The 13,167-nt window shown below is 42.1% G+C and overlaps 1 protein-coding gene across 1 annotated transcript; it reads left to right on the top strand.

Annotated features, from left to right (window-relative positions):
• The first annotated feature begins 6,941 nt into the window (after positions 1 to 6,941).
• Positions 6,942 to 8,693, top strand: UGT89B1 (UDP-glucosyl transferase 89B1). The gene has a single exon (XM_020352727.3). The coding sequence runs from the start codon at positions 7,130 to 7,132 to the stop codon at positions 8,513 to 8,515; it is 1,386 nt and encodes a 461-aa protein (XP_020208316.1). The 5' UTR covers positions 6,942 to 7,129; the 3' UTR covers positions 8,516 to 8,693.
• Positions 8,694 to 13,167: the final 4,474 nt, after the last annotated feature.

Raw genomic sequence — 13,167 nt, forward strand, 5'->3', positions numbered from 1 at the left:
GGGCAAGACTCACGCTACCAAAGTGATCAGAAGCACAGAGGTATGCAACCCTGGAGAGGGCAAGACTCACGCTACCAAAGTGATCAGAAGCACTGAGGTATGCACGAGCCTGGAGAGGCGACGACTAATACTCACCCTGGAGAGGGCAAACTCACCCTGGAGAGGGCAAGACTCACGCTACCAAAGTGATCAGAAGCACAGAGGTATGCAACCCTGGAGAGGGCAAGACTCACGCTACCAAAGTGATCAGAAGCACTGAGGTATGCACGAGCCTGGAGAGGCGACGACTAATACTCACCCTGGAGAGGGCAAACTCACCCTGGAGAGGGCAAGACTCACGCTACCAAAGTGATCAGAAGCACCGAGGTATGCAAACCCTGGAGAGGGCAAACTCACCCTGGAGAAGGCAAGACTCACGCTACCAAAGTGATCAGAAGCACTGAGGTATGCACGAGCCTGGAGAGGCGACGACTAATACTCACCCTGGAGAGGGCAAACTCACCCTGGAGAGGGCAAGACTCACGCTACCAAAGTGACTAGAAGCGCGGAGGTATGCACGAGCCTGGAGAGGCGACGACTAATACTCACCCTGGAGAGGGCAAACTCACCCTGGAGAGGGCAAGACTCACGCTACCAAAGTGATCAGAAGCACAGAGGTATGCAACCCTGGAGAGGGCAAGACTCACGCTACCAAAGTGACTAGAAGCGCGGAGGTATGCACGAGCCTGGAGAGGCGACGACTAATACTCACCCTGGAGAGGGCAAGACTCACGCTACCAAAGTGACTAGAAGCGCGGAGGTATGCACGAGCCTGGAGAGGCGACGACTAATACTCACCCTGGAGAGGGCAAACTCAACCTGGAGAGGCTACTCAACAATTTTCCCACCTGAAGACACTACAAGTCGGAAGGATGGCTTATTCCCCGGACAATTGGGTCAACTCCTTTACTTATCAAACGGTACACCAAAAGGCCGTTTGACTAAGTAAAGGGGGGGCAGCTGTAGACCCCTAAAATAGTCCGGGTCGGAAATAAGACTCGAAGACTCTCAAAGATCGAAAGAAAGTCAGCCAGAAGGACTCCTAGAAGACCATAGGATGGCTATCTGTAGGTTTAGAGGTCTTAGAGTACCTAAAAATAAGGAAGTGGGAGGTTTGGAGCTCAATACGGCCTCCTTGGAGTTCAGTACGGCCGTACTGCACATTTTGTACTACAATACGGCCGTACTGAAACCAATACGGCCGTATTGAAGTTTCTGTATTTCAATACGGCCGTACTGAATTCAATACGGCCGTATTGAAGTACAAAAACTCAATACGGGCCGTATTGAACCCAGGGGCCGTACTGCGCCTCATCCCTATAAATAGGACGTCATTTGGACGTCATTAGACACTTTTCCACACTTCTTGGACTCTCTCCTTGAGTATTCTGGGGTTTTTGAGCAGTGTTCTGCCCTAGGAATCTCTCCGAGAGCCGATCCGACGAAGTTCTTGAGTTCTAAGCATTTAGCTTGAGAATTCGAACTAGTCGAAGGGAAATCTTTTTGATTTCCATAGTAAAAATTATTTTTTAGGAAGGAGCGAGCGAGCTTGTAGAGGGAGGGAGCGCCAAAAAGCCTCCTAAACTTCATTGATATATAAAAAGCACGCTTCAAGAGGTTTCTTCTCTAAAAATCCCTTCTTTTACCGCTTTCTGATTGTTGCATATTTAAATTCGTCATCATGTAGATATTTAATATATAATCGCTTATAATAAATAGGGGTAATTTAGTAATTTTACACTATTATTTAATAAATAATCCGTCATAGGGAACCCGAAAGGGGCATTGTGGGGTGCTAACACCCTCCCCACACGTAACCGACTCCCTTATCCAACTCTGGTTGTAATGGCCAAGGTTGATTTGCGAAAATCAATTGCCTTATCCCTTTTTCCAATGTTTTGAGTAAAACATTGGTGGCGACTCCAAGAACCCTTCTTTTTACGAAAACCACTAATCCATGGAGGGTTCCGCTCGGGATTAACATGGATTGGTGAATCATTTAATAAAATTGTTAGCTCGACAAGGTCTCAGTTTGAGAATAAGTCGTTCTAGCAATCCACCATTTTCAAAACATTAAAACGAGTCATGACCATCGTCGCGATTGCCAAGGTCCGTTTCGGCGGGTGGCGACAGCCCCTTGCCACGAGCCTCAGCAGTAGTGGAAGCGTACACCCTCTGCTTGCCAACAAGAGGGTCCAAGTCGGGCACCTCCGACCTCGGGGGAACCGGGGCCTCAGCAGCACTCCCCGCCTGCAAAAAGCGATCCCGTGTCAAAAGACAAGACAACACACAGGTCAAACAGAAAAAGTAAAAAGAGAAATACTCACTTCAGTCGTCGAGCATCGTGCTCAGCAACCTGGGCTCCTACCTCGGCGACGGCCACCCCGGCCTACAAAAAGGCCCATACCACCTCAATAAACCGAGCAAAGTCAACACAGAAGAAATGTACAAGGAAATAAGACACTCACCTCGGTAAAAGGAGCAACCAGCTCAGCAGTCGAGGTCGCCACCTTGGCAGCCTGCGCAGCAGGCTCAACAGCCCGGGCCACCCCCTCCGTAGCCACTGGAGGAGCCTCTTTTGGTGGCGGACTCTCGGTGAGATTCACCGCATCAACATCAGCGGCCTTGGAGGTCACCTCCTCGGCATCAGGGGGGAGGAGGTCCCCCCGACCTCCTTTCCCCCCATCTTCCTCTTCCGGCGGACCTTCAGGGAGGGAACATCCTCCTCTTGAGGCTCGGGAACCTCCAGGTCAGAAACATTATAGCGACGCTTCAGCTCGCGCCACAAGTTCTTCCCCATAATGCCTGCAAACAGAATACAACCCACATTAGCAAAGAAACCCCGAGCTCAAACCCTAACAAACCACCAAAACACAGGATACTCACTCTCCAGGCCCCTCTCCCTGTGCGCCGAGTTCGCAAGCGACAAAACGAGCTTGCAATCCAACGGACGAGGAAGCGCGGCGAGGTTCTCGATGGCAGCCGCCTCCGAAGCCGTCAGCTTCACTTGGCCCACCCCGTGAAACTTAGACGGTCGGGGGCACCAATAGAAGGGAAATCTCGGTAGCCCCCCGATATAAAACGCCCCATCTTCCAAGGGGTCAACATCCACAAGAGCGACTCAGAAAAACTCTTGTTTGAAATTTTTGTACGACTGGGAGTAGAGAGTAAAGAAACCCCCATCCCTACTCCCACTCAGAGATAATATGCCGTATGGCGGAACGCCTACCTTCAACTGATATAAATGAAGGAAGACGGGAAGAGACACCTCTATCCCCAAATCTGTACACAGAACTTGAAAAGCCCTCAAAAAACCCCAACTATTGGGGTGCAACTGGCAAGGAGCCGAGTTGACAAAGTTCAAAAAATCACACTCAAACTGAGTGAAGGGAAGACATACACCTAAATCTCGGAAAAAACAATGATACATATAGAAATGGGGAGGGTCGGTAGACTTCCCCATGTACACACCCTCACCGGCCTAACAAGGTTCAAGTCGGATCATCCGGGAAATAGAAGGGTCGCAAACCCTGCACGACCGCGAGATCCCGTTAACCTCAAGAAAGGACCGAAAAACGCTCTGGACCCCCGCCATCTCACGCTTAACCCAATCATAGCCAAAGATTCCTGGCTTCGAGCCCCGGGGCGGAGGCGGATCCCTCTTCTCGACGGCGGCTCTCCCGATAGCCATCGCCTTACCGCGCGCCTTGCCCCTAACAGGTGCAGAAGAGCCGGCACCACTCCCACCAGCTATTAAAGAAAGAGAAGATCTGGGGAAAAGAAAAGAGAGAATTGTAGAAAGGAAGTACCTGGTACTCCTCCTCAAAAAATAACCCTAGTAGTGACGGGGTTACCGGAAATGGAGACGGAAAGCGAGCGGAAACAAGGAATGAGAAGGCAAAGAGGACTATCGTACCTAAGAAGCCAAAGAGTGGAAGGAAGCAGAGTGAATGGAGAGAGACGCGGGAGAGAAAGAGAAAAGGGCTTTTTCCCCAAATTTCAAAACGACCATGCCATGTGTCAACCTAAGGGCACGCTGACAACACATTAATTGCAAGACCATCATTGCACAACCATCATTTCCCTTAACGCGCCACTTGCACGTTTTCGGAAAATGAACAGTTACGACACATGGCATCTCAACAGGCAGAAGTACGCGAAAGGTCACTTCCCCCCAGCGAGCTCGGTGTTAACTCCTCTACCTATGGTCTTCGGAGCTCGCGGGGCTAGTGTACTTTCCGTACTGCGAAGCCGGGCTCCGAGCTCGGCATCACAGCACAAGATAAGGTCGGGCACACGCTACGCGACGTCAGCTCGGCATTTAAGCAGATCATAACTGACCTCGAGGGATCTCGCCTCAAACGAGATCCACTATTTAATCTTATCATATCTTATCTTAGGCCCAAGGCCCAAAGCAACCCTAATTCACACTAAGGTACGTGCTTTACTTATACAAGATTCATACTCCCACAAACACTAACTTTAGCATCGGAGTCTCTTTTGGAGGTACCACCCCCATATTGGAGCATCAAGCGTACTAGTGAAGGAGGCTCACCGATCTTACCTGGCGGATTAGCTCTACAGCAGATTTCCGGTAAGAACAACTGGTACCCTCTCAAATAATATGGGTACCATATAGTTGTTACGGTACCTTCAAAGATCCAGGAGTTTCAGTATATTCTCCTATGCAAACTCTTAAAAAAATACTAATTTAATTATAAAATGAATAATCTAAATTATATTTATAAAATAAAAAGTAGGACAAAATTATAGAGATTAAAATTATAGGATTCCAATAATGTTATAAAACATTAAAAAAGAAAAGAATTAATAAATAATAGAAATAAAAAACAATTATAATAAAGAAATTCAAAAATTTAAGGTAAAAAGACATTTAAATATATAATAATATTATTACAAAGAAAATTAGAACATATAAAATAAAAATAAAATGACTAAATAATTTAAAAAAAATGAAAGAATAAAATATCATAAATATTATATAAATAAATCCTAAATCCTAAACATTAAAAAATAAAATAATTAATAAATAATAGAAATAAAAAATTATTAAAATTACAATATAGAAATTCAAAAATTTAAAGTGAAAAGACAAAAATATACTTAAAAAATTATTAAAATAAAACTATTTAAATATATAATGATATTATTACAAATAAAATTAAAACATATAAAATAATTATAATTACAACTATATTAGCATCCTCTCAAATAATATGGGTAGCATAGAATTTCTCTTTAAAAAAAACTATTTTTAACCAGATGAAACTGTTAAATTGAAGAAAGAAAAATGCTGGAAGTTCGGACTGAATGGACCGAATCGTGTTCCGAATTATTAAAAAATTGATTTAAATAATAAAATATTAAATTAAATAATTATTTTATAATAAATTTATTTAAAAATTTTAATATTTGATGGTTAAAAACCTAATTTGGTCCCTTATAATTTTTTTTTGTTTCAATTTAGTCTCACTTTAATTTTTTGTTTCAATTTGGTCCCCAATAATTTAAATTATTGCAATTTGAAACTTTCATCGAAATGATTTAGACGGAGTTAACTGTTGGCCACGTGGATGCCAAAATTTTTAATGCATCTGGAGCCAGAACGGCCAGTTCTAAAACCAGAATGACCCGTTCTGGTTGCACACTTCGTGTGTTAATTTTGCACCTGGAACGGGTCGTTCCGAATGCAAGATTAACACATCAAGAGTGCAACCAGAACGGGCCGTTCTGGTTTCAGAATTGGCAGTTCTAGTTCCAAAATGCCAAACCCAAACTGGATGATTATAGTCGGTGACAGATCTAGAAATTTTAGATCGTGGGGGCAATACATATTTATATATTTGTATTATTAAAAATTTTACATATAATTTTTAAAAGTATAAATATATATTATAGTTATTTTTTATGTTTTTATATCTACAATTACGATTAAGGATGAAAATAAACTAGGTCAGATTATGTTATATTATAATTTAACAGAATTAAACCTAATTTTTATTAAAAATAAATGTTATTAATATGAGATATTTATCTGTCATAGACATTTTTTAAAATGTTTGGTTAGAACTACAATCTTAAAAATCTACTTAATAATAATTTCACTAATAAAAACATAAAAATAAATATGTTAAATCTTATAAAAATCAAATTTAATTTATTTATCATATAAATATATTTTTGATATGTGATATAAATTTTTACAATTTTGATTTTTTTTATCAACATATACAATAAATAAAAAGTACAAAAGTATGACAAATATGAGATAAATGAATAATTCTTCGAAATTTATATTTTATACATATGATAATTTAAATATATATATATATATATATATATATATATATTTATTAGAATATAATTTTTATTTTTTAAAAAATATTATTTTTTAGATAAAAAATTTTATGTATGTGTAAATGGTTTGTCTTTGATCTTTGAATCGCATTGTGTGTTTGTTGGCGTTTTAGAACGACCCGTTCTGAATCCGAAATGGCCCTTTTTGGAAACCAGAATGGCCCGTTCCGATTTCAGAACGACCCGTTCTGATGCACTCGTTGGTGTTAAATAATGCATCTAGAACGCCCGTTCCGGATACAAAATTTACGCACCATGAGTGCAAGCAAAACGGTCCGTTCCAATTTCAGAACAGGCCGTTCTGATTTAAGATGCATAAAAAAATTAAGCATCTACGTATACATCAACATCCGCATCCAAGTGACGTTCACGTCACTAGGAGTTAATCCCATTTAAATTATTTGGACAAAAATCCTAAATTACAATAACTTAAATTATTAAGGATAAAATTAAAACAAAAAATTAAAGTAAGACAAAATTAAAATAAAAAAAATACTATAAAGAACTAAATTAGATTTTTAACCATATTTGAATTATGTCGTTTGGCGGCTATAGTAATTCTCTCGAAGAAAAGGTACTTAAACATTGAATGTATCTTTTCAGCGCACCATTATTGAACCTATAAATGCTAGACCTAGAATATTGACATTGAAGAGTGTATCCAGAAGTAGAAGTGGGGTTTGGGTTTCTCTGTCTTTTGATTGTGCATTCGATGACAATAGTTAGCGGCAAGGAGAGGCCCGTGCAGAAGCACGTGCTGGTGATACCGTTCCCAGCACAGGGTCACATGATCCCTCTCCTCGACCTAACCCGCAAGCTGGCCTCCAACCCTTCCCTCGCCATCACCGTCGTGACCACCCCCGCCAACCGCCCTCTCCTCTCCGCGCTCCTCTCCTCCCACCCTTCTATCCACACCCTCCTCCTCCCCTTCCCGCACCACCCCTCCGTCCCCCCAGGCATAGAAAACGTCAAGGACATGCCCCACCTCATCCGCGCCATAACCCTCTCCCTCTCCCACCTCCACCGCCCCCTCCTCCGCTGGCTCCGCTCCCACCCCTCCCCTCCCACCCTCATCATCTCCGACATGTTCCTCGGATGGACCCAAAACCTCGGACTCCCCAGACTCGTCTTTTCCCCCTCCGCCGCCTTCACCTTCTCCACCATGTGCTTCCTCTGGATACACCTCCCCAAGCCCACCAACCACCCATCCGACGTCGTTTCCTACCACACGCTCCCCAACTCCCCCGAGTTCCCCTGGTGCCAGGTCTCCCCTATGTTCCGAAGCTACACCGCAGGGGACGAGGATTCCGAGAATCTAAAAGAGTGGTTCCTCGGAAACCTCGCAAGCTGGGGACTCCTTGTCAACTCCTTCGCCGACCTCGAGAGGCCTTATTTTGACTTTCTCACAAAGGAATTGGGCCACGATCGAGTGTGGGCGGTCGGACCGTTGCTCCCTGAGGACGAGTCCTCTGTGAAGGACAGAGGCGGGACGAGCTCCGTGTCGGTGAACGACGTCGTTTCGTGGCTGGACAAAATGGAGGAGCGTAAGGTGGTGTATATCTGCTTCGGGAGCCAGAGTATCCTGAGTGGGGATCAGAAAGAGGCGATTAAGTCGGGGTTGGTGAAGAGCGGGGTGCATTTCGTTTGGTCGATTAAAGAGGAAAAAGAAGAAGCCGAAAACGAAGATGAGTTTAACGGGAAGGGTTTGGTGATCAGGGGGTGGGCCCCGCAGCTGGTGATTCTGAGGCACCGTGCGGTGGGGGCGTTCCTGACGCACTGCGGGTGGAACTCCGTGCTGGAAGCGGTGGTGGCGGGGGTGCCCATGCTTGCGTGGCCCATGACCGCCGACCAATTCATCAACGCCACGTTGCTCGTCGACGAGTTGAAGATCGCTAGGAGGGTGTGCGAGGGGGCCCAGACCGTTCCCGACTCCGACTCTCTGGCCCGAGTTCTTGCCGACTCGGTGAGTGGGAACGGCGCCGAGATGAGCCGGGCCTTGGAGCTCAAGGACGCCGCACTGCACGCCGTTAGAGAGGGTGGAAGCTCCCACAGGGATTTGCAGTGCTTCGTGGAACGGATTCTCTCTCCGTTGGACTAGATATTTTCTTCGTCAAAATTTGTCTTTTCTTGGAATCAGTGGCTTCAGCTTAGACACGTCGATGATTCAGGTTTTAGTTCAAATAGGTTGCTTGGTTATTACTTATTATGCATTGTTATCCAAAACCGTCACAATTTGCTTTTAGAGTCCAAAAATAAAAGAAAGTCATATTCCAATATTCGATGACCGTGACATATTCCAACTAGTGTAATTTTTCAAACGATTAACTCGGTCAAAATTCGATCTGACCTCTCTACATAGGTTCACTCGGTCAAAATCTAATCAGATCCCTTTACATGGGCGAACTCGGTCAAAAATCCGATCTGACCTTTTGCGTAAGTGCATTATCACGGTCAGAATTCGAACCAATTTTCCCACACAGACGTTGACCCGATATCAAGGACAAAATCCCACCTTTAATTACTAAATATCTTTCAAATAAAAACAATCATGAAAATCTCCGGGCTCACAAGGCCCATGAGGCCCATGAATAAGAAAGTATAAAACCTAAAACCCTAAGGCTAAGCAGGCAGATTACAGATTACACTCTTGATTGCTTTGACTCAGAGGCTCGATCTAGGAAGAAACCCTAATTCACCCCTTGGCCAGAACATTTTGGCGCCCACCGTGGGGCTACGGTAAAACTTTTCCGATGCCCCAAGCAATACGAAAAACCTACACTTTACTATGACGAGAGGCGGAACAACCAACCACGACCCACAACACCCTACCATGGAGGAGATGATGGCATTGATCAATGGCTTGAGAGAGGAGAATGCACGATCCAGAGAGAGAGGAGGCCATTCAACGAGAGAACAAGGAGATCAGACGACGAGCCGATGAGATGCAGGCCATGATAGCGGCTAATATGAGGACAACGAAAGAAGATAGTATGACGGAAGTTCCGAGGGACTTTAGATCGTTTTCAGATGTGATTGAATCTGAGGCCATCCTAAGAGATCATATGATACCTCAGGTGGAACCGTTTGACAGGACACAAGATCCTAGTCAACATCTAACGGACTTTCGTGCTCAAATGTTAATTTATGGAGGAAGCATGGGGGTCCGCTACAAGTTATTTATGGGAACATTATAGTTAGTTGATCGTTTTGTATTAGGTGCACTCTTTCCTAACTTAGTATTTCTATCCCTACAAAAATGTGAGAGGGTTTTATGCTAAAAAAGTTTTTAATGAGGTACCATCAAATAATAAAAACCATTATTTTCAAATTGATTGACTCGCAGGAAAACTCGTGATTGATCGGTAAAAATATGACTGGGCGAGTATAAACAATTCGAAGACAACTCATGATTGATCGGTTCCATTCTGACTGGGCGAGTATAAATAACTCGAAGACAAACCCGTGATTAATCGGTAAAAATCTGACTAGGCGAGTATAAATAACTCGAAGACCTAACTCGTGATTGATCGGTAAAAATCTGACTGGACGAGTATAAATAACTCGAAGACAAACTCGTGATTGATCAGTAAAAATTCGACTGGGCGAGTATAAATAACTCGAAGACCAAAACTTGTGATTGATCGGTAAAAATTTGAATGGGCGAGTATAAATAACTCGAAGACAAACTTGTGATTGATCGGTAAAAATCCGACTAGGCGAGTATAATAACTCGAAGACAAACTCGTGATTGATCGGTAAAAATTCGATTGGGCGAGTATAAATAACTCGAAGACAAACTCGTGATTGATCGGTAAAAATACGACTGGGCGAGTATAAATAACTCGAAGACCAATACTCGTGATTGATCGCTAAAAATCAAATTGGGCGAGTATAAATAACTCGAAGACCTAACTCGTGATTGATCGGTAAAAATCCGACTGGGCGAGTATAAATAATTCAAAGACCTAACTCGTGATTAATTGGTAAAAATCCGACTGGGTGAGTATAAATAACTCGAAGACCAACTCGTGATTAATCGGTAAAAATCTGACTAGGTGAGTATAAATAATTCGAAGACCAAAAGTCATGATTGATCGGTAAAAATCTGACTAGGTGAGTATAAATAACTCGAAGCCAAACTCATGATTGATCGGTAAAAATATGACTGGACGAGTATAAATAACTCGAAGACCTAACTCATGATTGATCGGTAAAAATCCAACTCGGCGAGTATAAATAAGTTGAAGAAAAACTCGTGATTGATCGGTAAAAATCTGACTGGGCGAGTATAAATAACTCGAAGACCAAAACTCGTGATTGATCAGTAAAAATCTGACTGGGCGAGTATAAATAACTCGAAGACCTAACTCGTGATTGATCGGGAAAAATCTTACTGGACGAGTATAAATAACTCGAAGACAAACTCGTGATTGATCGGTAAAAATTCCACTGGGCGAGTATAAATAACTCGAAGACCAAAACTCGTGATTGATCGGTAAAAATATGAATGGGCGAGTATAAATAACTCGAAGACAAACTTGTGATTGATCGGTAAAAATCCGACTAGGCGAGTATAATAACTCGAAGACAAACTCGTGATTGATCGGTAAAAATTCGATTGGGCGAGTATAAATAACTCGAAGACAAACTCGTGATTGATCGGAAAAAATACGACTGGGCGAGTATAAATAACTCGAAGACTAATACTCGTGATTGATCGCTAAAAATCAAATTGGGCGAGTATAAATAACTCGAAGACCTAACTCGTGATTGATCGGTAAAAATCCGACTGGGCGAGTATAAATAATTCAAAGACCTAACTCGTGATTGATTGGTAAAAATTCGACTGGGTGAGTATAAATAACTCGAAGACCAAACTCGTGATTGATCGGTAAAAATATGACTGGACGAGTATAAATAACTCGAAGACCTAACTCATGATTGATCGGTAAAAATCGAACTGGGGGAGTATAAATAACTTGAAGACAAACTCGTGATTGATCGGTAAAAATCTGACTGGACGAGTATAAATAACTCGAAGACCTAACTCATGATTGATCGGTAAAAATCGAACTGGGCGAGTATAAATAACTTGAAGACAAACTCGTGATTGATCGGTAAAAATATGACTGGGCGAGTATAAATAACTCAAAGACCAAAACTCGTGATTGATCAGTAACAATCTGACTGGGCGAGTATAAATAACTTGAAGACAAACTCGTGATTGATCGATAAAAGTCCGACTGGGCAAGTATAAACAACATGAAGACCAAAACTCGTGATTGATCGATAAAAGTCCGACTGGGCGAGTATAAATAACTTGAAGACCAAAACTTATGATTGATCGGTAAAAATCCGACTAGACGAATATAAATAATTCGAAGACCTAACTTGTGATTGATCGGTAAAAATCCGACTGGGCAAGTATAAATAACTTGAAGACCAAAACTCGTGATTGATCGGTAAAAATCCGACTAGGCGAGTATAAATAACTCGAAGACAAACTCATGATTGATCGGTAAAAGTCCGACTGGGCGAGTATAAATAACTCGAAGACAAAAACTCGTGATTGATCGGTAAAAATCCGACTGGACGAGTATAAATTACTCGAAGACCTAACTCGTGATTGATTGGTAAAAACCTGACTGGGCGAGTATAAATAACTCGAAGACCTAACTCGTGATTTATCGGTAAAAATCCGACTGGGCGAGTATAATAACTCGAAGATAAACTCGTGATTGATCGATAAAAATCCGATAAGGCGAGTATAAATAACTCGAAGACCAAAACTCGTGATTGATAGGTAAAAATCTGACTGGGCGAGTATAAATAACTCAAAGACAAACTCGTTATTAATTAGTAAAAATCTGACTGGGCGAGTATAAATAAGTTGAAGAAAAACTCGTGATTGATCAGTAAAAATCCGACTGGGCGAGTATAAATAACTCGAAGACAAACTCGTGATTGATCAGTAAAAATTTGACTGGGCAAGTACAAACAACTCGAAGACCAAAACTCGTGATTGATCGGTAAAAATCCGACTGGACGAGTATAAATAACTCGAAGAAAAACTCGTGATTAATCAGTAAAAATTCGACTAGGCGAGTATAAATAACTCGAAGACCAAAACTCGTGATTGATCGGTAAAAATCTGAATGGGCGACTATAAATAACTCGAAGACAAACTTGTGATTGATCGGTAAAAATTCGACTAGGCGAGTATAATAACTCGAAGACAAACTCGTGATTGATCGGTAAAAATTCGATTGGCCGAGTATAAATAACTCGAAGACAAACTCGTGATTGATCGGTAAAAATACGACTGGGCGAGTATAAATTACTCGAAGACCAATACTCGTGATTGATCGGTAAAAATCTGACTGGGCGAGTATAAATAACTCAAAGACAAACTCGTGATTAATCGGTAAAAATCTGACTGGGCGAGTATAAATAACTCGAAGACCAATACTCGTGATTGATCGCTAAAAATCAAATTGGGCGAGTATAAATAACTCGAAGACTTAACTCTTGATTGATCGGTAAAAATCCGACTGGGCGAGTATAAATAATTCAAAGACCTAACTCGTGATTGATTGGTAAAAATTCGACTGGGTGAGTATAAATAACTCAAAGACCAACTCATGATTAATCGGTAAAAATCTGACTAGGCGAGTATAAATAATTCGAAGACCAAAAGTCATGATTGATCGGTAAAAATCTGACTAGGTGAGTATAAATAACACGAAGACA

The sequence above is a fragment of the Cajanus cajan genome, chromosome 6 (assembly GCF_000230855.2).
Source record: "Cajanus cajan strain Asha chromosome 6, NIPB_CcT2T_4, whole genome shotgun sequence".
Classification (NCBI taxonomy): Eukaryota; Viridiplantae; Streptophyta; class Magnoliopsida; order Fabales; family Fabaceae; genus Cajanus; species Cajanus cajan.